This window comes from Lytechinus pictus, chromosome 5 (genome assembly GCF_037042905.1).
Source record: "Lytechinus pictus isolate F3 Inbred chromosome 5, Lp3.0, whole genome shotgun sequence".
In the NCBI taxonomy this organism is placed as follows: Eukaryota; Metazoa; Echinodermata; class Echinoidea; order Temnopleuroida; family Toxopneustidae; genus Lytechinus; species Lytechinus pictus.
In genome coordinates this window covers 42,961,948-42,989,175 of record NC_087249.1, presented here as the reverse complement: position 1 = coordinate 42,989,175, position 27,228 = coordinate 42,961,948, and the positions used below count along the sequence as shown (strand labels likewise).

The 27,228-nt window shown below is 34.8% G+C and overlaps 2 protein-coding genes across 4 annotated transcripts in view; both read right to left on the bottom strand.

Annotated features, from left to right (window-relative positions):
• Positions 1-184: 184 nt before the first annotated feature.
• Positions 185-7,930, bottom strand: LOC129261947 (cytochrome b-c1 complex subunit 8-like). Its single transcript, XM_054899968.2, has 3 exons — positions 7,860-7,930; positions 1,752-1,946; positions 185-971 (listed from the first exon to the last, which is right to left on the bottom strand). Exons 2-3 carry the CDS (start codon positions 1,903-1,905, stop codon positions 877-879), a joined length of 249 nt encoding a protein of 82 aa, XP_054755943.2. The 5' UTR covers positions 1,906-1,946; positions 7,860-7,930; the 3' UTR covers positions 185-876.
• Positions 7,931-18,345: 10,415 nt separating this feature from the next.
• Positions 18,346-27,228, bottom strand: part of LOC129261960 (elongation factor 1-alpha 2-like) — a 31,195-nt gene continuing 22,312 nt past the window's right edge. Inside the window, exons 4-7 of one of the 3 annotated variants that reach the window (XM_054899980.2) lie at positions 26,887-27,037; positions 26,024-26,280; positions 24,238-24,558; positions 18,346-19,773 (exon numbers count right to left, since the gene is read on the bottom strand). In XM_054899980.2, the coding sequence (XP_054755955.2) occupies positions 19,702-19,773; positions 24,238-24,558; positions 26,024-26,280; positions 26,887-27,037 (801 nt within the window). In that variant the 3' untranslated portion in view covers positions 18,346-19,701. Of the gene's footprint in view, positions 19,774-22,861; positions 24,559-26,023; positions 26,281-26,886; positions 27,038-27,228 lie in introns of those variants that run through there. The other 2 variants (XR_010293468.1, XM_064099037.1) reach the window with 2 other exon arrangements.

The following is a 27,228-nucleotide window of genomic DNA, read 5'->3' as shown; positions in this document are numbered from 1 at the left end:
TTTTAGAAATTCATAATTTTACTTCTGTTTTTCCGAGTTTGTTCAAACTTTCACGTATCTGCTTCTTCCTTTCTCCACTTTTAAACCAAATTTCCATTTGACATAGATTCCCCTTGAAGTAATGCTCTTTGTGGAGACACTGGTTTATATCCTACTGTAAATGAGACTAATCACGGACACAAAATTATATTAGTTTTCAAATGTGAACAAACATTTAATATGTCTCAGAATAATTTACAAACAACTGCATATATCTTGCAAACTTATTTGTGGCAAAATACAAACATGAACACGTGCACAATTTGTCATTCATATAGTCACATGACTCACATCCCTTTAATGTATCCAGACATCAATCAGCAATATATCAAATTTCATGATATAACCAAAGTGATCATTTGAGAGCAAATCTGATTTTTGCCTGAAGCACTGTTCAATGACTGTAGTGAATCATACATTCGGATCATCATCATGGCCGCCAAAATAAAATCGCAGACGACAATGAAAAGTCAGAGACACCAAATACAGTGTATTGTGAATTTTATACCATATTTATGCTTGAACAAAAAAAAAATCCATGCATAATTTAGTCTTCCCAATAGATGTTACTAAAATATTGCTTCTCAAATTGGTGATGTTCTAATTTAGGTCACTATTATTTACAGTGATAACACATTTCAATGATATATAATTTTTCAATAGTCCTTATAGCTTCTCTCATGATGAAAAAGGGGAACGCTGATCATCAACATCAAGATAGATGAACATCGATGCAGATCAGGAAACCGCTTCAAGTTGTAAATGATCATAAGGTGAAAACATCATGAGACAGCTTATAAGGGTCCTGTAGGGTGTTAAATATTGAAGTGGTAGACTCTATGAATCGTCGGCGAAGTCTGCGAGGTTCTTTCGTTTTGACCTGGCATTTTCTGCGTTTCCCCAGGAGTAGATCAAGTAGGCCACTACAAATGCTGCACATAAAAATATTTTAAAAAAGGAAATAAAAATGTAACATTATACATGTATTTCAATTTCATTATCCATTCATTCATTGATTTATGACATTTTTATCTTTAGTTCATTATCAAGATTCAGTTTCAGATTCATTTGTTGATCCATATAACATTGAAATTTGCCCCCCACCGATTGTGCATACAGGTACAGCGTAACGCTTCAGACACACACTTTTGATGCGTATTGAACACTGAAAGAAAATAATAATATACATATAACAATAGAATAAAAGAAAGGAATTAGCAAATAAATTACCATTAAAAGACAAAGAAAGAAGTGATATGAAATACAGCTGAAAACAATATTGTAAGAAAGAATTAAAGAGACAATGGCTGATAATTAAAGAAACAAAGTGTTGGGTTAGTCCAACAGCTAGCCTGTGAAACATCTTCATTTACTAATATTATTGCAATTCAAGCATAAACTCAAAGAAAGAGAACTTTGTTATACCTTGATCATTTTTCATAGATTGAGGTATAATATTAAAGAGCAGATCTCAAACTTTTAAGACATGTGATTTTCTTTCTGAAATTCAGATACTGCCCCCATCAAATTTCTTTTTGGAATCCTTTCTTCAAATTGTTTTGCTTACTCATGCGTCAGCTATATCAGATAAAGAGTTGTTCTAAGCTTTGCAATAATGGGTCATTTGTCTATTATATTTGTGATCAAGTTATGCTTAAGCATTGCTAATAAACAGGGTATCTACAGTTTGTTCAAAGAGATGGAACACTCACATGGTGTGACGATGAAGACCTTTGACCTAAATCTCCTGAAGATATTGGGCAAGCCTCTGCTGAAGGCTCCAGCGAATGCCTTCTGCTCATGTGGAGAAAGGGTGTATGTGATCACTCCGCTGAACTTGGCCAGGTTACCGAACTTGAAACCCATTATTGATGATGTTGTTACAACAGTTCCTGGAGGATGGAATACTGCACAGGGAAGGAAAAAAAAAAAGAGATAAAAAAAGTTGAGTTGGGGAGTGAGAACAATTACAAAATTAATCTTCTAATCATGCTCTCCATACCAAGATTTCAGCCAACCATAGGGTAGAATCATCACACATGTCTGCTTATTGTTGTCATGCACATCAATATTACCTTTGAAAAAAATGTACGAAGTATCAAATTTCGAATCCCACTGGTTCCAATTTTTTCTGACTTATGATTTTCATTATAGATCGAGCGTACCGATCTTAAACAAATAGGAGTAATGCCGAAAATTTATAAACAAATTAGCAAATTTCATGAAAAAATCCTCAAAATTGACAGATTTTCTGTCAAGATATGGTCCACCTTTCATTGAAATTCTTATTAACGTGAGTATTTTGATCTCCAAATGATACCTCACCAGACACAGTGGCAGATCTAAGGGGGGGGGGGTGTTAGGAGTTCAAACCCCCACCTAGGGTTCCCTAAAAATAGGGGGGAAAAAGGAGTGTGCGATCAAACTCCAACAACCCTTCCCTGTTTGCAAGAGTCGCAAAAGCAGAACAGTGGCAGATCTGCGATCAGCTCATGGTTATTGGGTCACACCAACTTGTCAACCCCCCCCCCCCTCTCCTCATTGTCATGTGAAACAAAATTGTATTCCTCCCTGAACATGTGGAATTACTATTATTTCAACAGTTATGGTTCAGTCAAGTTGGTGCTTATTCAATATTTTGTTTACAGATTTGACGATATAGTATTGTCAAAATTGTAAAAAATTGAAATAATTTATTATAATTCTAATAAAAAACAATAGAAATAGTGATTGAGGAACATCATCAACTCTCTCATTTGAATATCACTGGATTGTGCATACAACTGTTTTGAGAAAATAAGCAAAATTTTCTTATTTCACATCTGATTTTGATGAAATTTTCACAGCGCCATTATGCTCGATTTTTCTTTATCGATTCCAGGGTTGAAAATAGACGGGAGCGATGAGCGATTCCGCCCTCGTGTGCTTTGGAATCACTCTCGCAATAGCCTAAAGCTGCCAAGAACCGAGCGACTACCAACATGAAAATCGCTCCCATCCGCACCAATCCAGTCTCCCATTTACGACTGCATAGTAGTCAGACAGCCAGGCCAGCGCAGCTGCAGTTTTTACTTTCATGCATCGTCGTGTTCTGACGTGCAGAATCACGAACTCCGAATCAGAATCACGGGCGCTGCGCTTCAGAGAAGTGTGTATCAAGTTTCAATCTCTCGATATCCCGGGTACTATTTTTCAAAATGCTGCACGGCACCGGCATCAGGTCTCGCAGTAAATTTCCTTTTTTATTGGATTAATTTAGAAGATACCATCCTTAATTTGCAAGGAAATAAGATTGTGAAGAAAATCACAGTTATTTTTATTTTAGAGTAGGGTTGCAAAATTCCCGGGAATTTTCGCGGTGGAAACTTTCCATGGGAATAAACGGGAATTTATTGGGAATTTTTGGCAATTTTCAAGATATGTTGGAAATTTTCAAAAAGTAGCAATATTCTGATATTTATAGAATTAAAAGGATTACATGTACCCTGGCAGATGATGCGTGATTGTGCTTTGTCAGCAAGTTTAAAGCCAAATATTATGCTAAGACAGTCAGACAAGGCATAATTTCGATGAATTTCATGTAAAATTTGATTTACTGTATTAGTGGCTGAATGGTACATGCAATGGCAGTACATGTACACTGCAAATGCTTTTTTTATACACTTGGGATATACATTTGATTTGATTTTGATTTATTTATTTCCACATTCCAAAAAAAGCATATACAAGTGTAATCATTTTTTTTCTTAGCATAACATAATAAGCAAATGATATAATTAATAACATATGCATAATATACAATCTAATTGAAACATACTTATACCTGATAAATTTCTTCTTTTTTTTATTGTTAAAAAAAATAGCAGAAAAAAAATATATATATACATATATCAACATTAATACATTTTGAAATGTGGGAGACCTTCATCTTAAGCTTAGAGCTTGAAATTGATAAAGGCCTCAAAAGGAAAGGGGAAGGAAAATCAGACAAATAGTGCAATAAAAGAGACTTATCTTTTATTGCACAAAATAATAGAAATATTACCAAAAATGTAGATAGGGAAAGAAAATGTAAAATGAGGAAGTTATAATCATGTTGATAAAAGTTAAAGTGTGCGAGAGTGCAAGTGCAGGGGAGGGGGGGGGATTGTAATATCGGTTGGTACGTAACACACAGAAATTTTAGGTATTATATTTTAACAGTGTATTTCTCTTCAAAACAGCCTTGAATGAATAAAGTGTAGAGCATAACTTAATTTCAGGTGATAAATTGTTCCATAAATCTGCACCGTAATGTCTAATTGATTTGTGTGCTATTATTAGTTTTGGATTTGTGAGATGAAATTTGTCAGAGTTTCGTGTTGGATACGAGTGAATGGTGTTGTTGATTGTGAACATATTTTGAAAGGAAGGGGGAAGTATTCCCTTTTTGTATTTGAACATGAAGATAGCAGCTTGATATGTATTTATATCTGAAATTTTTAAAGTTCTTAATTCAAAAAATAAAGGACTGGATCTAGCGAGATATTGTGATCCTGTACAAATACGAACTGCTCTTTTTTGTAACAAGAAAATCGAATTAAGTTTTGTATTACCACAGTTACCCCAAACTATGTTGCAATATGATATGTGAGGGAGAACCAAGACATTATAAAGAAGAAAAAGAGTTTTGGGGGGTAATAAGTATTTTAATTTGGAAATTATCCCAACACCTCTGGATACGGAAGTGGTGATATGGCGTAAATGATTATTCCACGATAAATTTTCATCAATAGTTACTCCTAAAAACTTTGAATGTTGTTTTTGTTGTAAGGTGACGCTGTCAATGTTTATCATTATTTCTTCGTTAACTGCATGGGTATTATAATGTTTAAAGTGCATAAAATATGTTTTGTTTACGTTTAAAGATAATTTGTTGCATTTGAACCAAGTAGACACTTTACATAATTCATCATTTAAAGTAGATACTACAATTTCAAGTTTTGGGTGAGAATAAAAAATATTGGTATCATCTGCAAATAGGATAAAAGATAATAAGGGGGAAGTTTTCGATATATCATTGACGTATAGTAGGAAAAGGAGCGGTCCCAAAATTGACCCCTGCGGCACACCACATTCTACAGTTTTAAAGGTTGAATCTATTCCATTAAATGTAACATATTGTTGTCTATTTGATAAATAATCTTCTATCCATCGATGTGCGTTGCCCCGTATTCCGTATAAATGTAGTTTATGAAGTAATATTTTGTGATTAAGTGTATCGAAAGCTTTGCTTAATTCCAGAAATATTCCAATAACATGTTCTTTGTTAGCAATCGCTTTTGTGATTTTGTCATAAATATTTACTAGTGCTAAGTCTGTCGAGTGATTTTTTCTAAAGCCGTATTGATTTGGATTTAATAAATTATGCAAGTTTAAAAAATTGTATAATCTTGTGTATATTATTTTTTCTAAGATTTTTTATATGCTACAGAGAATAGAAATTGGGCGGTAATTACTTATTTCATGAGGATCATCTTTTTTGTAGATTGGGGTAACTTTTGCAATTTTGAGTAAATTCTGACAAATCCCCGATGAAATAGATTGTTCATGGAACGATGCCTATTGAATATTCGGATCTTTTTGCAGATGATGAGAATCAATATTAATAATTATAACATTATTGTTATTATAAGCATTATTAGTATTATAATTTTATTATCATTACTTTATTTCTCATTTTTTCTGCATAACAGAAGTGAGAACTTGGTGCTGTTTGCGGCGTTAATTTGATGAGTATAAATACAGATTGCTGGTTGAAGCTTAAAGTTTATTTCAGTTCAATTAACCTTCTAGAAATAAACATTTTGTTCATTATTTTCAAAATATTAGATCAAGTTAAATGAAACTGATATGAGATTGTCCTTTAATATCACAAAAGATATGAAATTAATCAAAGTTTCTCAATCTCGATCAAGGTCAAAGGTCATTTGAGGTCAACAAACATAGTGCATGTTTTTTTTTCTCGCATTGTGAAAAATTATTCATCTTGATTGTTTTCAAAGTCAGCCATTATATTGTTATTTCTTGATCCCCCCCCTCCATTTTTTCTGGGGTGCACGGATTGGAGCATCTTAGAAATAAATTAGTAATTTAAAGGACAAGTCCACCCCAACAAAAAGTTGATTTGAATAAAAAGAGAAAAATCCAACAAGCATAACACTGAAAATTTCATCAAAATCTGATGTAAAATAAGAAAGTTATGACATTTTAAAGTTTCGCTTAATTTCACAAAACAGTTATAAGCACATCCTGGCTGGTATGCAAATGAGGAGACTATGACGTCATCCACTCACTATTTCTTTTGTATTTTATTACATGAAATATGAAATATTCAAATTTTCTCCTCATTGTCAAGTGATGCAACGATTAATTCCTCCCTGAACATGTGGAATTAGCATTGTTTAATACTATATGGTTCAGTCAAGTTGGTCCTTATTGTCACATCTATAAACAAATTAATTTTGTATAATTCAAACAATAAAAGTTTCCCGCCCTTTGCAACCCTATTTTAGAGTAATTTTTGGCGCCTCCACCTCTTAAATCTGAACTAAGCCACTTGGTGCTCTGGAAATATGGCGCAGATCCTACCATTTTAAGACCAAAATTAGGATTTTCAGTGGGGATTTTTTGTGAGTAACAGTCAGTGCCCGAGTGTATACATGTACTGGCGCTATTAAATGCAGTTTCAAACCCGCCTGTGTGGCATGATGATGGACCGTGAGCTGTGTGTTGGGTGATGATTGACAGAGAGCTGTGCTGTGCACTGTGTTCAGTGGCTGCGGCCTGCGCTGGCGTAGGCATAGCTTAGTTTGAGAAATAGTTGATCTGTTGACATTAACTTTCAGGCTGTGATGCGTTCAATATTCATGAAATAATTTTCAAATGAGTTTTTATTAATAAGTAATTATGAAAAGGATTCCTCTGAATACAACTTCTGTTAAAATTTGATAAACTAAGTTTGTCAAATTTGAACAGAATTTGTTAAACTTCATCCTAAATTAGAATGTCCAATTAATTTGATATGATACAAGATACAAATGATAAACATTAGATTTACATGTATTTAATTGAAAAACAATAAATTAAAGAATAATTTAATAAATAATAAGGAAAAATAAATAGCAATTAAATTTAAAAGCTAAATAATAAACAATGTCAATGTTTAATTTAACATTTTAAATGAATTTGTAAACAAGCAGGACAAACTGCGATGCGAAACCATGCGCTGAATCATGAAAACAAATGACTCTCAAAAACTGAAAATGGCTCTGGTAATGAAAAAAAAATGGCTCTCATTTTTTTTTCAAAATGGCTCCCTAACGAACGTTAAAAATAAAACTTCAGTTCAACAGTCACTGAGGCTGAGCCTGGATCGCGATCGATCGATTCAAATCAAAAATTTTCTGGGGTGGACTTGACCTTTAAGTGTGTGAATTGCTTGTCTTTTAACCCAAAAGTATCATGAAAGCCCAGACGGACAAACGATACACACAAGTAACATGCAACACAACTCACAAAGACAACCGAATATTCAGAAGTGCTTCAAACACCGGGTTCAAACAATACAACAAAATACATGAATGGGACCAGGCATGCCTGGAGGCAGTCAAGTTACGCAAGCATCGTTCGTCCATATTAACGATATCCATGAAATTTGCAATGATTTGAAGGCAAAATTCCAAGGTAGAATTCTCTATCATAAATATAGCATTCGAAAAACGTTAATAAAATTCACATTTTTATCTAGATAACAATTTATAATTTGAAAGTTTACTAACCTCTTTTCCTGATTTTAACTACCCAGCATGCAACACCGGAATTGTACGTGCAGCTCAGCTTAGCGCAGCGGCGCCGCCCCGGGGGGGGGGGGGGGGACTCGGAGCCGGAACAGATGAAAAAGAAAAAGGGAGATAGGAGAAATGAAAGACAGGAGGAAATGAAAAAAAAGGAAATGGAGAGGGAAAGAAAAGAAATGGGAACAGAAATTAAGAAAGAGGAATCAAAATCCAGGGAGAAATAGTTTAGGCTAGTTGTTCTCTCTCTTTTTCAGTGGCGTAACACGCGGGGGGCAGGGGGGCAAGCTGCCCCCTGGCGGACTTCACCGGGAAAATAAAAGAAAAACGGGAAAAAGAAAAAAAAGAGGGAGAAAGAAAGGGAAAGGGGAAGGAAAGGGGAAAAGGAAAGGAGGAAAAGGAAAGGGAAAAGTGAAAAGAAAACGAAGAAAAAATTTTTTTTTCAAATGGAAAAGGAAGGAAAGCGGGAAAATGTACACAAGAAGAACATTTGAGAAGGAACAAATCATTCCGGAATAGGACTACGTAATGCAGTAGCACGGTGGGAAATCAATTAAACAGATGATAAAATGGCAAACAATAGCTGGAAACGAAGGTAGAATGTAATTAATCAAAAGCTAAATTGGAAAACAAAGAAAAGGGGCAAGAAAAAATAATAATACGACCGGGCTGATTGAAATGAATGGAAACAATGAAGTGTGTTATTTGCTGAATATAATGGAAAAATCTATCACATAATTAGAATTTAATTTCAATAGGCAATTTTTTTTCCAGCTCGCTTTGCACGCTGGCGACTTTTTACAAATTTGTCCCACATTGCTATGTTTTGCCCTCAAAATATTTGGTTAATTACGCAAGTGGGTTGAATAAAAAAAGCTATAGTCTGTATATATGAACGCGATTTGATTAAAATAGCGGTAATCTGCGAGGTTTAAATGGCTTTGATATCAAGAAGGTCCGCCCCGGACCCCAACCGCACAGCACTGTGTATGGAAGGGTTGGGCCATGGCCCCAAAAAGTTCTACAAACAAGAACACAAAAAAAGGAGGAAAGAAAAGCAAAGGACAAAAGTAGGATATGAGTTTATTTACTGAATATAATGTCAAAAAATAGCCTAAAGTTAGATTCTCCTGAAAAGGTGATTTTTTTCTCGCTCGCTTCGCTCGCTCGGGACTTATATAAAGCAGCTTTTTAGCACGTGTGCTATATTCTGCACCCCTCGTTTTTTTTTTTTTTTTTTTTTTTTACTCTTCACGCTACTGCCGCAAAGAATCCTGTTCACAGTGCTAGTGGCGTGCAGACCACACAAAAGGAATCTAAAGAGAGAAGAGTGAAATATATTATTCTCTGGATATCATGTCAAAATCTATCACAAAATTTGATTTTTGTATTAAAAAGGTCAAAATTTTTGCTCGCTTGCAACTTTTTTTAAAGATAAATTCTGCCCGATACGCAATATCTGGCCCTCTCAAAATAGTCGGCTAATTACACCATTACGCCTGTTCTTACCATGATATGACCAGGAAATTTTTGGCTCTTGCCCCCCCCCCCCCCTGGCCACCGACCCCTGTTACGCCGCTGCTCTCTTTTTAAGAATTATTATCATTTAATTCATCCTGTTTTCCCCTTAGTGTAACTATAGAAATGTAAAAGAATAAAAATAAAATAACAAATCTAAAAATACTGGGATGATTCTCTATTAAGGATATAGCTAGTCCTACGGGGGCCTACGTACGTTTCCTTTATTCACGATTACAATTTTTATTCGTTTTCATTTCAGTCTATGACTTAAAATTTCAGCTAATTGCACCCCACGCCTGCCCATTATTGTTTGATCAGAGAAATTCATATCGTATGCCTATTATTACAATAAAAAATGCAACTTAATATTTAGAAATTTTCAGCATCATCGCTACAAATTCGAATGGTGCTTGAAATGCCCCCCCCCCCTTTATTTTCAGGTCTGTATGTAAAAAAAATCGAGCTCGCACTTCGCGCTCGCATGATTTGTTTAGTGTAATATTGACATTATATTCATGAACGAATGCGGTGCTTTAAAATGTCCTTTGCTTTCAGGTCAATACATGGAATGAATTTAGCTTCCGCTTCGCGTTGCAATATATAAATTTTCATGAATTCAAAGGTGCTCAAAAATATTAATGTATGTTTATGATTTTCTTTTCGTTTCCTCCTTCAGAGGTACTTTATTCTTCACATTCCTTTCCAATTTCAACAATTTCTTTCGAGACACATTATAAACAAATTAACCAACTTAACCATGTTAACTTGCCATCTTGAATTTTGTATCCAGTGAACAACGTCGTTTGGTTAATAGGAATTGTCATTTTATCCATGAATTGCAACGAATTCTTTATCCTAAATTTGGCAACAGGATTACATTCTAACATAATATGTGAACATAAGTTTATTCTGCTTCTCATGACATTACAAGACGTTATAGTTCATTTCCAACGATATGAATTAAATTCAAAGGTTAACTTTAATTGTGAAGAATTTTCAAGTTATATTTTCGGATCATTTCAAATACTTCAGTCTGGAATAAAAAACGTTTTGCCAATGAAAAATTTAGCGGTAATCCAAATCTAAATTGCCGGTATTGTAAAAATTTGTTGATCGGACTTTTTTGTGTGTTAAAAATAAAACATCAAAATCTTTTGATTTCATGTTTTTTAATTAAGTTAACAATATCTCCTCCATGCACTAATTTCAAAAAGATATTCTGGAAGATCAGGGGATATATCATAATTGTTCGTCCATTTAGCCGGGAAGGCTCTTATCAGCATTGAATATTCAAATTCTATTAAAAGTGATTTACATGCTAGTTTGCTACTATTTAGAAAAATTCTTCGGCAGGTTTCCACGCATGATTACCTAATAATTGGTGAACATACAAGATGCTGTGGTCGGACCACCTATTGAAAACTAACAAGTTTCTTACTTTCTTTCAAATTTCATATGACTGATAAGATTTCATCTTTTATACTACTTATATTGTGATATTCATGAAGTAAAACAGTGCTTGAAATGTCCCGTTTTCAGGTCACTACATAAAACTAAAATCAGCTGCGCTTCGCGCTCGCACTATTTTGTTTAGTGATAGGCTTGTACATGATTATCTTCTCCACTTATTGAAACGGTGTTTGAAATGTCTTTTGTCAGTTAAAGGGATCGTTTAACTTTGTGAGCAGCTGATTAAAAAAATTCTCAAACTGAGTTGAAACGTGCGTATGAGTGCCTGTATTTGTCCTCAAAAACCCTGAAACAGACCACAATATAGGATGAAAAACTCTAATTTAGATACAAGTAGCAATTTATTAGCCTGATTTTGAGAACCGTCTAGTAGACGGGTTCAGCTTATGACCAGTTTTCTCCAATTCAAAAAGTCAGTTGGCTATTTTGACTGCCTTCTGTTGTGTGTATCTCCTATACACACACTATTAGCTGCACTGTACATTCAGTGTATACCTTGTACACACTGTATGTAGGTCATGCTGTGTTCATCTAGAATTAATGTGTTGTGGTGCACAGATTCCCTGTATACACATAGTCATTGAAACCAACTCCCAATTATTTCAAACTTTGGTTTACATCTCCAAGGTTTTAAAATTGATCCTGTAAATATAATACTTTGAAACTTTTGGGATGGTGTTTTTACACTATAAGCCTAATGTTTAGCCCATTTTCAGGAACCAAAAGGAGAATTTTTTAAATCAGAACAAAGTGAAATGATCACTTTAAGAATATAACAAATAAACTCGCGCTTCGCGCTGTAGTTTGATAAACCTATATGAAACATCTTCATGAATGTCCCGTTTTCAGGACAGTATAGTCCTAAGTTAACGGGGGAATTTTACAATGAATCTTACTGCAACTCTTTTCGGATTGTGACTTGACCTCAGGAATCAATCATTCCATGCATGCTTTAGCAGTTTGGCACGTATCAAATCTTCATCAGCATCACCCTTATACGGAAAGAAGGTCCTGTATGTCTTCCGGTCACTTCTTCTTGGGAAATTACAGACGAATCAACTATCAAGGCACGCTAGAGAGTTGGATCATGTGCTACATGGTCATATTTGGACCATCAGTAAATGTCGATTGATATAATTCTTGTTTTAAAGATATTCAAACTAGGTGCGGTGACCATCTGACTCAGGAAGATTGTTCCAGTCATTGACAACTCTTTTGCTGAAAGAGTGCCCTCTGGGGTTGAGTCTGCAATGTTGCTTGAAGATTTTCAGCGACACGTATAATACATGCAGACCTCTAGTTTCGCGGTCTAATTGGTACATCGTGAAAAACTTATCAACTTGACAAAAGTCAATAGGCCTACCATCAGGGGCGGCGGAGCGAAGTTGAAAATGGGGGGGGGGGGAGGAAAAAAGGGCACCTTTTATTTCGAATAGGGCACTATCTTAAAATCATAGGATCCATGTTAAAACAAAGAAAGATTTTAATTTTAACATATCAATATTCAGAAAATAATAATATTTCTCCCTTCTCTCTTTCCTTTATTTTTTTTTTTTTTCTTGGTTGTGTTTTTTTTTTGGTTATCTACCCCACTCACATGACCCATGAAGCTAAAGGTACGTGTGAATGAGGAATCATTAAAGTTCAATCCGATGCAAGGGGAAATTCTATGCGTTATGATTATGTGTCATTGGTAATTGTTGTAATGAATCAACAATTAAATTGTCACCTTGGTTTTTTTTTCAGGGATGCACTGACTATGAACATTTCTTAATGGCTTATAACGACCCTCATGAAGAGTGAACATTTTAGTTATGACTAGCAGATAGTCTCTGGTAATAGCTTACCCTTCTTACTAAACGAATGCAATTTAAGAATGGAACAAATACAAAATATAACAAGATTCATCATAATGATTGTTTTTATTTCCATGGCTTCAAAGACTACATCCAGGTTGCTCCGCTCTGAATTCCACATACTAATCAAATGACCAACTTGAACCCTGGGTTTAAGACCATACCCTGCCCTAAACCTTACATAAAACCCTATTCCAACCCTAACCCTACATCTAAGACGAAATTAAGTCTTGTTGCAGGTCTGGAGCAAATGTCATGTCATAATCCAGGTTGCCCATTTTATTTTTTTTTCTTGGGATATGACATGGTAAACATAGTCAAGGACCGCATATGAAGTATGAAAGGTAAGTCAGACCTGCCAACCAGTACGTTTTAGCCGTATTTAGTACGTGTTTTTTTTTTTTGTTTTTTTTTACTAAATCGTAATTTATTGAGAAAAATAATCTCTATATGTCTCTATTTCATAAAACGTACACAAATATGGTTAATAGATCAATGTAATTTCAGGTAACTTTTTTTTCAATCATTTTGTTAAAACCAGTGTGAAGATATACACATGTTTAATGTGTTTTTTTTCATCTGCAAGAGCAGTGCGCATTTTAGCTTGCATGCAGCTTGAGCGCCGCGATGAGCGAGTGCGCCAAGCATTTTATTATGAAATACACTTTTTAAGGGAAAAATATATTTTTTTTTATCACAGAATACAGTTTTTCATTCCTAGAGGTTGGCAGGTCTGGTAAGTAATACCAAAATGTATTAAAAATGAAAGTAAAATGAAGCAATTTAATGCCTACAAAAATGAGGGGTCATGGGATTTATAATTAACAGGGCATTTTAGCAATAACTTCGCAGACACTTTCCAAAACGCTGATAATCTTTTGTCAAATGCCCTTCATAATTTGTTGACTGTTCGCCTGCTCGATATACGTTCTTGTGTTCGCAAGCTCGAAGCAAATTCTTTTTTATTTAGTCTCATTATTTTTAATAGTGGAAAGTCTTTACCACCTTCAAATTATATACTGCACCTACAGTTTACTAGAGTGTCTTCTTTATTTTATATTTTTTTATGTTTGGAAGCATGACGTTTTGTTCTATAATTGCCATAGAATGTTAGGTAATTCAGATGTTCTTTCTAAGCTCCTTTATATTTTTTTCTATTTCTTTTTTGTCTTTAATCATTTAAGGCATCTGCCAAATGGACTAATATTACTTGCGACTTCTCAAGCAAAATCCATTTACCTTTTTTTCACATGGATCATCTATCATGAATGCTTTGAACAAGTTGAATATGATATCAGATAATGTGTAATTTAAAAATTAAAAGATTGGATCTTAATGAGTTTTGGATTGGAAACGGATCCATTGTTTGGTTGGTCGCTGTTTGCGGCCCCTCAGTGCTGGATTTGTTTTGATCCTTGATAACTTAGGTGTACTTGATATATTCAATTCATCCATTATTATATTATTTTGTATCGTGCTCAATTTATTTTGTTAAATGTTTAAGCATGAAAAGAACATTATTGATGTACTACTTTCATATATAATATGTATATTTTTGTGTAGATACGATTTAGACACCCGAAGTCCCACACACACAAAACAAAACATTTTTGAGACCACATTGTAACTGTTATATTCCCTTCAATATCATAATTGTTCAAACATGACTGCATGCACTCTGCACCACACCCCCGACACCTTCCCTCACGCTTGGTCCATACAGGTGTCACCTACCTTTTTAAATGAACTCTAATTTAGATGAAATAGACCAAATAAAGAACAGGAATGATATTCGAAATTGCAGTTATTACACCTCCCAAGAATTTATATCAGCTTTGAATCAAATGATAACAACGTCAATAATCTCAGTCTTGTACATTTTAATTCAAGAAGTATTAACAGAAATTTTGATTCTGTAGAAACTTTTTTAAATTCCCTAAACACGGTTTCATTTTCAATTATTGGTGTTCTAAAACTTGGCTGAGTTCACATTCCCCAGACATATACAATATACCTAATTATCGCATGGTACAAGTTGATAGAAGAAGAGGCAGAGGAGGAGGTGTGGAAATGTATATCAACTCAAAACTAAAACACAAAGTAAGATCAGACATTTACATTAATGACATAGAAGCTCTCTTTATTGAAGTAGAAAACAAATTTGGTAAAAATATAATAGAATATTATACAGACCGCCTAATAACATCGGCAATTTTATCGATAATTTTGATAAAGAACTTGAAAAGATATCCCTTGAAAATAAACAAATCTATATAATGGGCGACTTTAACATTGATTTATCAGATATTTTATATAACAAACCATCTTATAATAACTCTAATAAAGTAAGGAATCATAATAGCTATAATAATGCAAACATATTTCTCAATATACTTTCCTCATATGCTTTTCATCCTTGCATCAACATACCTACTAGAATGACGTCCACGTCAGCAACATTGATCGATAATATATTTACAAATTCTTTTAGCAATGATAACAATAGTCGAGTTTTTACTTCTGATATTACGGATCATTTGCCAATATTATTTTATTTCTTCAGAATATGAAGTTAGTGTAAATAAAGAAAATATTAGGAAAACATATAGGAAAGAAAATATAAATACTATTTCAGCTTTGATTGAAGATTTAACCAATGAGAATTGGAATGACATTTTGGAAGAAAATGATGCAAATGTTGCTTATACATTTTTTACAGATAAATTCAATCATTACTATGATAAAAATATACCACTTGTTCAAAGCAAGAAGCGTAAAAATGAAATCAGAAATCCATGGATTACTCGAGGAATTTTACAGTCTATCAAAAAACGTAATAAACTTTATAAATCATTCATTTCTAATAGATCTGAACATAATTTTATCAAGTATAAAAAGTATCGCAATACATGAACTCACCAGCGTAATTCGATCTTTGAAAAAAGTATATTATTCAAAAGAAATAAAAAAACGCAGAAGGGAATTTGAATTCAAATTGGAATGTCATAAACAAATTAATAAACAAAAGTAAACCCCATAATAAAATTGAAAAACTTGAAGTTGAAAATAAATTCTTTACTGAACCTTTTGAAATTACTCAAGCATTTAATCTTTTTTCACGGGCATTGGTCCTGACCTGGCTTCAAAAATACAAAGTGATGGTAAGAATTTTACTGAGTATCTCTCCGAGCCCATCTCAAATACAATGTGTTTTATTCCAACAGATCAACATTAAATACTTAAGATAGTTGAAGCCTTAGCATCTATATAAGTATATAACGAAATCAGCACAAAACTTTTAAAACATGTAATATATAGCATTGTCTTTCCATTAGAACATATCTTTAATTTATCCCTCTCTACTGGCCATGCTGGCTGTTGTCCCAATTTATTAAATCTATCGCGCATAGAGACCTGTATGTGTTATGCGTATTTAAGAACTGTACTATTATTATTATATTATTAATACTAAAAATAGCAAAAGTAGTCCCAGTTTACAAAAAAGATGACCCGACTAAAGTTACGAATTATCGTCCTATATCAATTTTACCATGTTTGTCAAAAAAATTGGAAAAAATTGTGTACAAACGTTTGGATTCTTTTTTGTCATTAAACAAAATTCTTACTCCAACCCAATTTGGCTTTAGAAAAAGATTCTCAACCGATTTTGCAATAATTAAATTACTTGATAATGTTGTTAACTCTCTTTCAAAAAGAAGTCATATCATCGCTTTATTTATGGACCTAAGTAAAGCCTTCAACACCATTGACCATAACATTTATTACATAAATTATATAATTACGGAATACGTGGAGTTGCCTGGTCATGGATTAAAAGTTATCTTTCAAATCGACAACAATTCGTCTCTATTAATGATATTAAATCTCCGTTGTCCTTTCTTAATTGTGGAGTGCCACAAGGTTCGATTTTGGGGCCACTTCTGTTTTAAATATCTATCAATGATATAGTAAATTCTTCCCAAATTCTTTCGTTTATTTTATATGCTGACGACTCCAACATTTAATTATCTCACAGAAATTTAGATGAATTGATTAATACAATGAATTCGGAATTAAAAAATGTTTCGTCGTGGTTTAAATTTAACAATATATCCTTAAACATAAGTAAAACTCATTTTGTTCATTTTCAAACTACTCATAGGAATGACGATTTTCCCCAAGACATTCTGATTGACAATGAGCCAATAGATAAAAAAGAATATGTGAAATTTCTTGGTATTACAATAGACAAACATTTATCATGGAACCAACACGTAAGCAATATATCCTCATCAATGGCTAAAGGAATTGGAATATTATACAAATTGAAGTATTTTTTGCCAGAGCATTCCCTTTTAATGATATACAATGTATTGGTACTACCATATATTAATTTTCATGATTATTGTAACCTTATTTGGGGTAACTGTAGTAAAACCAACCTTGAACATTTACTTTTATTACAAAAGAAAGCTGTTAGGATCTGCACAAAATCAACATATCTTTCACACACTGTTCCTCTTTTTTATCGTCTAAAAACGTATAAGATATATGATATAAACACCATATAAATAGCTATTTTTATGTATAAATATCATTACAAACTGCTTCCTCATGTATTTTCCGATTTCTTTTCATATAATAACAACTTACATTCATATCCAACACGGACTAGTCAGAATATTCACTTACACAATCCTAGAACACTATTAGCACATAAAACACTTAGACATCATGGGCCTGACATATGGAATACATTGCCAAATTCACTGAAACAGTTAAGATTCATTTCTCCTTTCAAAAAAGATATTAAATCATTATTATTGAATAAATATTCACAAAGTTAAATGGAAATTTTTTTTTTCTCTATATCTTATATATGAAACACATAATTTAAAAAAAAGGGGAAAAAAACAACAACCAAGAATCAAATTAAAGCATACATTATGAGGACCAAGCGTCCCCCCCCCCCACCATTATGCACCTGCACCCTTACGTTAAGATATGTAGGATGAATAATAATTATCATTGCTTTCTGGGGTTGCCACGCAGTCAAGTTTAGCTTATAGTGGCAACCCCTGCAACCTTCTAAAAATCGATATGTTTTAATAGAAAATGCAATTTTGTTCAATGTTTTGCTTGTCAGTTATATGTTTATTATTATTGTATTTTTTTGTTAATGCGTTTTTGTAAAAAAGTGTTGCAGAAACCAATAAATGAAAATGAAAAAATAATTAACGAAGCAGCCTTTGTCGAAAATCAGTGAATAAAAACAGCAGTGTCGTCCTGGACTCTGGACAAACGAAATTTTTTCAATTTTTCGTCAGCTCAGAATTTTAAGATGATGGGTCCCGGTTCACCAACTTTCGACAATGACCTCTAATCTATCCATTGTGATTTGACGGGCATTTTAATAGATTCTCAACGTTCTAAAAAGCGTCTGTGAAGTTGATGCTAAAACCCGCCAATGTAATAAAAAGCAAAACATTGCGAGTCTTTGAGATATCCTTGCCTATTGGATGTTAAAAGACTTCAGTGGAATATAATTCATTTTCAGTCCATTTATTTCATTTTCAACGAAATAATATTTCCAACAATGACAAAGGAGTATGAGGGACTTCATCTGCAAAAAAGAGATTTATTAAGCAGTCTGTGGTATTAGAATTACATTTGTAAGCCAGGTAAACCTATGAAACCATCACACGATTATAATAATTTCATTTAATTTATTTTTTACATACCACACAGGAAAAGTCAAGATTTAAGCTTGCCTAAACCATTGGTAAATGGTCGTGAGCAAAGTGAATTATACTCCAATATCGTTCAACATCCATAATCATTGCAAATGTGTAGTGGTCAATGAATGTTCCTTTTTCGCTATTACCATTCAGATTTGGCATTTTCAGCCATTAGAATTTAAATTTGACATTTTCATTTTTTATATTTTCATTTTTTCTAACGTAAAATAGCCTATTCAGCTCATTATACAGACTTAGAAAAAGCTACAAAAAGAGATTGTACTAGTCTTTGACATATCCAACCCATTCAGTGCTTGAGATGAAGTTATGTATAGTAAGCAAGACAAAAATTACGCATTTATCGTATTTGGATCGGGTACACGATCAAAAAAATGAATTTTCCTGGAAAAATTTCTATACTTTCAACATATTTTCATTTTCGTATCTTTCATATCGCAATCGAGTAAAGGGCACACATTCATATAATGATTGATAAACACGGTAAAGGAATATCTACTTTGGGAGATTAACCAAAAGTAAAGATAGGCTTTAAGAGGATATGGATCGATTTGTATTTTCTTTCTTTCTCTTTTTTTTTGGAATGAATGTCTACACTATTCTAGATGCTGATTGTCCTTGATAAAGGATTCACGGAATTGTCAACATGATTGATGCAATTTAATAGAAAGTATACAACAAAATAACATATCAGTACATAAACATTTCCATCCGCTGAAAGACCAAAGTGGGTTGTATATAAGCCGACGTGTATCACATAAATGGCACTTGCGTTAAAGAGCATACTATGCATGGACATGGCTGATACACAAGACTAAAATGGCTGGTACAAAACCAAATGAATAAGAATTATAGTTAAATGAAAATAGGTTTCGAATTCAAAGATTCACAGTCAAAAGTGCCGGATTCAATAACTCGGTAGCTGCACACCCTTGTATTGAAATAGGCTCCAACTATGACAATTTTCCACTCACATATCTTTCTGTGTATATTCGATAGGTTTAAAAATGACATGTTTCACTGTCGACACTAAAACAGCTAAAGTGTACATTTTCTGGCTCGGACGTAATATGGGGGCGTCATGGTCTAGTGGTTATGGCTCTCTTCTTTCAATCAGAGGGACGTGGTCTCGAATCCCAGTCATGACGTGGTTTTCTTTAGAATGAAATTCACCCACACTGCTGTACTGAACACCGATGATGAGGTGGAGGGTACCCAGCAGGATTAATTCCTTGAATGCACTGAGCACTGTGGAAGGCAGCTCAAGCTATAGCTGGGGTAATGATAATACTCCGTCTTGGAATAGATTATTTATACTAATAATCCTTATTGTTATCAATATCATAAAAGACCCCATCCCGGAAGTTATTTTGACGTTCAAGTGAAAAATAGGTGGACACTTTTTATTTTACTTATCTCTCATCATTCACTTTTGCTTTGCTCACCCGGTGTCAAAGCCATTTGGCAGATCCAGGAGCGCAAAAAGGAGGAAAATGGCAAGAAATTAAAAAAATATGAGAAGAATATGATGATAACAAAGAAGAAAAGGAAGGAAGGTAGAAAGAGAAGAAGAAGACAAGTAAAGGGGGTTACAATTATAGTAGAGAAGTGGCAGTGACAATTGACAAATAGCAAAGCTTTGATTACGTCACTACCGACATAATTATTTCTCTGCGCTTTGCACTGGCACTGTCTGTTTAATGAGATACATATCCTATTCAATAATGATAACAATTAAGCCTTATTTTAAAGTCAATACACACACGCACACAATTGTTTCAGTTTTGCTTCTCGCTTTCATTAGTTTGTTTTGAAAGATACGCATCTTAAATAATGATTGCAAAACCATGCTTAAAATGTCCCGTTTTCAGATTAATCCAAAAATATTCAGCTCGCGCTTTGCGCTCGATAATTACATATTTTCATGAATTTCTACAGACAGCCAGATACAGTGGCGTACCGTGGGTCACGGCATTGGGGGGGGGGGGGCACCAGCAAAAAAATTTGAGTCAATTAGTGAGCGCGAGAAGCGCTCAATTGCCAGGTATACTGACCTAATAGAGACATTTTATTAAAGTCATTACTGTTTTGGTGAATGCAAGTTTTTAAAACCTTCCACGGCCCCTTAAAGAAGATAAACTGGTGAATGCCAGTTTATCTTCAGGGATTGTGCCATCTCAATTCAAAAGAGCTATTGTTACCCCCCTTATCAAGAAAGCCGGGGTTTCACGGGAAGATTTTAAGAACTACCGGCCAGTATCTAACCTAAGCTTTATAGGTAAGGTGACGGAAAAAGTGGCAACAACTCAGATTGTGGACTATCTAACGGAAAACGATTTGCTTGTTCCTGCTCAGTCAGCCTACAAAAAGCATCATAGTGTTGAGACTGCTCTTGTCAAGGTGCAGAATGATATCGCGCTTTCCCTAGATCAGCGGAAGGAAACACTCTTGGTGTTGTTAGATTTCACTTCTGCTTTCGATACCATTGATCATTCGATAATGCTGGACAGACTAAGTAAACGTTATGGATTCAGGGGTTCTGTCTACGCATGGTTGTCATCGTACCTGATGGGAAGATCACATGTAGTAAAGATTGGAAATGACTACTCCCATGAAGTAGGAGATGACTCTGGTGTGCCTCAGGGTTCGGTAATGGGGCCCATTCTGTTCACATTGTATAGTGCTCCAATCTATGACATCATCAAGGCTCATGATCTCAACTGCATGATATATGCGGATGATATTCAGGTTTATCTTTCTTTTCCTTCGAATGGAAGGGGCAATGCCGTTTGTCGTATGAATGCCTGTATTAAAGACATTATATTGTGGTCATCCAAGAACATATGCTACTTGTCAATTCTTCTAAGACTGAAGTATTACATTTTACTTCAAGATACGTCTCCAATACACTACCTGCTCTAACTGTCATTGTGGATGGAGTTAATCTACCTGCAGTCCAAAAAGCCCGTAACCTTGGTGTTATTATGGACAAGCATCTATCAATGGTAGAACACATCACCAAGACTTGTCAGTCAGCTATCATTGCTATTCGAAAAATTGGTCAGATAAGGCATTTTCTTAATCAAAAATCAGTTGCACTACTTGTTCACTCACTAATTATATCTCATGTTGATAATTGTAATTCTCTTTTATATGGCCTACCCCAAACCCAGTTGAACCGTCTACAAAGAATCCAGAATACAGCGGCAAGGCTCATAACAGGCGCTCGCGCACGTGACTCAATTTCTCCTGTACTAGTTAAGCTCCATTGGTTGCCCGTTGAAAAACGTATAATCTTTAAGATACTCATCCTCTGTTATAAAGCCCAGAATTGCCTCTCCCCACAGTACATATCAGAACTCATAGAACCATATAGACCAAGACGTAACCTTCGATCATCCTCACAACATCTTCTCACTGTTCCCTCCACAAATACAAATACATATGGTCAAAGAGCCCTTTCTTTATCTGCCGCTGTACTCTGGAATTCTCTACCTTTAAATATAAGAACTGCACCATCTTTCCCCATCTTTAAATCAATGCTCAAAACTCACTTATTTTCAAAATAGTATTTTATGATGATAAATATATTATGTTGTTAAATATTGTAAGTTTTCATTTCATTAATGATGTAACTTTATGTATTGATTTAATTTGTTCTAATTTGTATTAAGTATTTTAGGATTAAGGTTTAGGTTTATTGTATGATTCAGATAAGATTTAATGTATTATTTATTTAATATATTTTGTAAAGCGTATAGAGAGTCTTTTGACTATTATGCGCTATATAAATTTCAAATATTATATTATTATTATTATTAAACGGATATGTATCTCACTGATCACATAATGCGAGCGCGAAGCGCGAGCTTAAATTTTTTTATATTCAGACCTATAAAGAGGTCTGAAAGGTTAAAAAAAAAGGGACATATAAGCAAATTTTTTAAATCATGATACGTACCTGTCTCGCTAAACAAACAATGCGAGCGCGAAGCGCGAGCTGAAATTTTTGTATATATTGACCCCAATCAGGGACATTTAAGGACTATATTTTAGGAATCCATGAAGAGTATACATATCTCACCATAGTCATCTAATGCGAGTGCCAAGCGCATGTTGATTTTGTTAGAATTATATACATCTAAAAACATGAAGCACTTTTTTGTAATCATGATTAACGTACGCATCTCACTAATCAAATATTGCGAGCGCGAAGCGCGAGCTCAAAATTTAGGAAAGTTAGACCTGAAGAGGGACATTTTAAGGCTTAATTGTTAGTAGGAATTCACGAAGACCATAAGTATTTCACTAAATGATGCGAGCGCGAGCTGAAATTTATGTATATATTGAACCCAAACAGGGATATTTTAAAGACTATTTTTTTAAGGAATTCATTAAGAGTACACATATCTCACCATTGTCATCCAATGCGAGTGCCAAGCGCTTGCTGATTTTGTTTGAATTCTATACATCTAAAAACATGAAGCACTTTTTGTAGTCATTGTAATCATGATTATCATACGCATCTCACTTATCAAATATTGCAAGCGCGAAGCGCGAGCTGAAAATTTAGGAAATTCAGCCTTGAAGAGGGGCATTATAAGGCTTGTTTGTAGGAATTCACGAAGTCCATGCGCATTTCACTAACCAAATTATGCGAGCGCGAAGCGGAAGCTGAAAATTTGTGATATTCAGATCAGAAAAAGGGACATTTTAAGGACTGATCTTAGGAATTCATGAAGAGCAGACATATCTCACCAATCCACTAATGCGAACGTAAGCACAGACAGGAAATGTCTTATATTAAGACCTTAAAATGGGGCAATCACTTTAAGTAGTCGTGAAAAAGAAGCATATGTCACTTCGTAAAACAATAATAATTTGCAGTGCGAGGGAATATATTTGGTGTATATTGACTTGAAAATTGAAAGTTTTAGTACAACAGGATTATATATCTCTTCAAATAGACAATGCAAAAACCCGGAACAATGAAGGCATAGGCCCTAAGCAAATTATGTTTCATAAAGTTATGATTTTTTTTGTATGTAATATAACATAACATAATTATAATATAATAACATTATAATGAACAATAATTTCTTCTTTCCCATTACGTTTCTCTCCCTTTCTTCCTCTTTTTCTCCTTTTCCCCTTTTTTTTTTTGGCCAGCCGATTGGGGGGGGGGGGGCACGTGCCCCCCATGCCCCCCCCCCCCCCGTAGTTACGCCACTGGCCAGATAGTCCTTGAAATGGCCCTTTGAGGTCTGCCTACTTCTTTCGTAAAAAATAGAGTGCATAAAATGATGTTCCCTTTCGGGGGGGGGTATGTTTTTATGCGGTTTACATGACTGTTTATTGTTTAGTGACATCGGCATAGTATTCCTGATGACAGTGCAAGTACTTGAATGTTTTCAAGTCAATATACAAAGATGTTTCAATTCGCACTTCTTGCTGGTATTATTTGTTTTATGAAATAGGTATGCATCATGTTGACGATTTAAGTTATCCCGTTTTCAGGTCAGTACATTGGAAAATTTCAATATCGTGCTTCGTGCTGGCATTATTATTTCCTTTAATTAGCTAGGTAACAGATAATTATGTATCATAAATGCGTAAAAATCAATCATAAAAATTAGAAGTTGAAACTTATACCAGTTGGGACTTCTTTTGTGCGACATACCCCCCCCCTCCCCTCGTGACATTAGAAGCATCATGCTACTTCTTCTTCTTGCCAGCAGCCTTCTGAGCAGCCTTGGTCACCTTGCCGCCGGATGATTCTTTCTTCTCGACAGCCTTCACGACACCTACAGCAACGGTCTGCTTCATGTCACGTACAGCAAATCGACCAAGCGGAGGGAATTCCACGTAGCTCTCGACCACCATCGGCTTCGTAGGAACCAATGTGGCGATGGCAGCGTCACCAGACTTCACCATCTTTGGGTTTGTCTCGAGAACCTTGCCTGATCGACGGTCGATCTTCTCTAGGAGATTGGCAAACTTGCAGGCAATGTGAGCGGTGTGGCAATCCAAAACCGGGGAATAGCCAGCATGGATCTGCCCAGGATGGTTCATGATGATTACCTGCATGTAAGAAGGAAATAAAATCGTGTATGTTCACAAGAAAGGAAAAATGACCAGGTGCCTGTTGCATAAAACTTTTTACCTGAGAAAACTCTGGTAAAAACTGAAAACTAAGATTAGTCTGATTTCTGCCATTGACTTTAACACAGGGCAAAAACTCTGGTAAAAACAACCTGAGTTTTCTCAGGTAAAAAGTTTTATCTTCCAACGAGGCCGAGGATTATTTGTCTACATCAAAAATATTTTTTGCTTTAGCCTAAGTTATAATACCTCAGTTGCATTTGCTTTACGGCGGCCGTACGGCGAGTCGAAAACAGTCGTTTTAACATTTTTTGGGTAATAGCTACATACAGGTGGTTTGAGTGAAAATGAATAAAACAGCTGTTTTGGAATAGCCGTGCAGCCGCCGTAGAGCAACTGAGGTATTACAACGTTGCTTTCGATTTCAAATAATAATTGACTTCGACGTGAATCGTGATAAAAATGACTGCGGTGTTTTATACAGTGTATTTCTAGTTTCTTTTCAAGTTAAAGGACAAGTCCACTCCAACAAAAAGTTGATTTCAATTAAGAGAAAAAAATCCAACAAGCATAACACTGAAAACTTCATCAAAATCGGATGTAAAATAAGAAAGTTATGACATTTTAAAATTTTGCTATATTTCACAAAACAGTTATATGCACATTCTGGTCTGTATGCAAACTTTTTTATTTTACATCCGATTTTGATGAAATTTTCATAGTTATGCTAGTTTGATTTTTTTTTTCATATTTATTCAAATCAACATTTTTCTGGGGTGGACTTGACCTTTAACAAGCCCGGACAATCGTGCGTGTCACCCGGCTTTGAGGACCTTGGCCTCGTGTATCTTACCAAAGTGCCACTTTATGAAGTTTCTCTAATCCACTTTCTGTTTATTCCTGTATTTGACGGATAATTTTTCACCAAGCACCGGGTAAACCTGATTAACCTGTTCATATATGTAATTTTTTTTCTTCAATTTTTTGTTTCTACTGAGGTTTCAGTAGACTAATCATGTCCACGCTGAAATCGCAATGGTCAGGGTCCCGTAACACAACTGAGGTATCTTTCTTCATTATGAAAGCAAAATCGTACACATAAGATATATACAATGTAAACATAATTTTTTTGATTTTTGGCTCTCCGTAACTGTAGCACAGAGTTAGACCATGGTCTAAGTTAAACCCGACTTCCCAATACGGGCCTCTGTCATACTTAATAGAGGATTCTGAAACCTACTTCTTCTGTTCTGCTCTTTCCACAGCTGTGAACATTGCTGATTCAGCATCTACTGAATAGAGACAAACGGTACAGAGGCCCATTTACTTAAATCTTTGTGAAACACCCCTGGTCTATAACTATGATGAGGAATGTGCTATTGATATAATCATTAAAATGTTAAATAATCATTTGATCATTTTCATCCCGAGATCACCCACATACCTGTGCCTTAAATTCCGCTGCTTCTTTTGGAGGGTCGTTCTTGCTGTCTCCGCAGACATAACCTCTCTTGAGTTCCTTTACTGAGACGTTCTTGACATTGAAACCAACATTGTCACCTGGCAGAGCCTTTTCTAAATTTTCATGGTGCATCTCAATTGATTTCACCTCAGTGGTAATATTGACAGGGGCGAAAGTAGCAACAAGGCCAGCTTTCATTGTCCCTGTCTCAACACGACCCACTGGAACAGTTCCAATGCCTGGATATTAAAAGACAGAATAACTCAAGAATCATAACATCTAAAAAAAAACAGAGAAGGTTATACCGCGGTAACGGTATAACAAGTGGCGGATCCAAGTGGGGCCACCCCTTCCCCTTCCGTGAGGTATGAGAAATATTTTTAGTGGAAATAGAATTGTAAACGCAAGTGAGGTCCCTTTTCCCCTTCTTGCTCGTCAATAAAAAATAAAGCTCATTAAAACACATGCCGGCGCATGATAACCCAATAGGAAGAGAGTGAGAGATTAGTGTTTAAATGTCATATATCTCTAAATTCCATCTCCCTGTCCATACACCCTATACATACAATACAGAATTTACTTTGACAATATTCGGGCATTGACTTTCACGACCTCGGGTTGCTTTCAAAGTATGCATTTCCATTGATATGCTGCATATACAATACGGTATAGCAATATTCTAATTAATAACATAAAGCGACCATGTCAAATTAATTATTTTGTATCATGTATTATTCTTGTATACCGTTTACCACTATACTTGACTTGCTCCGAGAAAGTGACTCTCAAGAATATTGCAAGGATGCAAAGACTCAAGGTTGTAGCTGTAACACTTCGTTACGTACCTCCGATCTTGTATACATCTTGGAGAGGAAGTCGAAGAGGCTTTTCTGTTGGCCTCGAAGGGGGTAAAATGGCATCAAGCGCATTAAAAAGGGTCATTCCACTTGCGTCTCCAGCCTTACGTGTTAACTTCCATCCTTTGAACCAAGGCATCTGTAATAATTGGGTAGACAAATGACATGACTGATTTCCGTTCTCAATTTTCTCTCGCCAGCGAGAACTGTTTGTGCAATAAAGATTTTCACAAAATGACAAAGAGCTGGGGAAGAATTCAAAAGCCCTTCCTTAAATTAAACGTCATTCCTCCTACGTGCCGCACATGCCATACCAATGCACCCAATGTC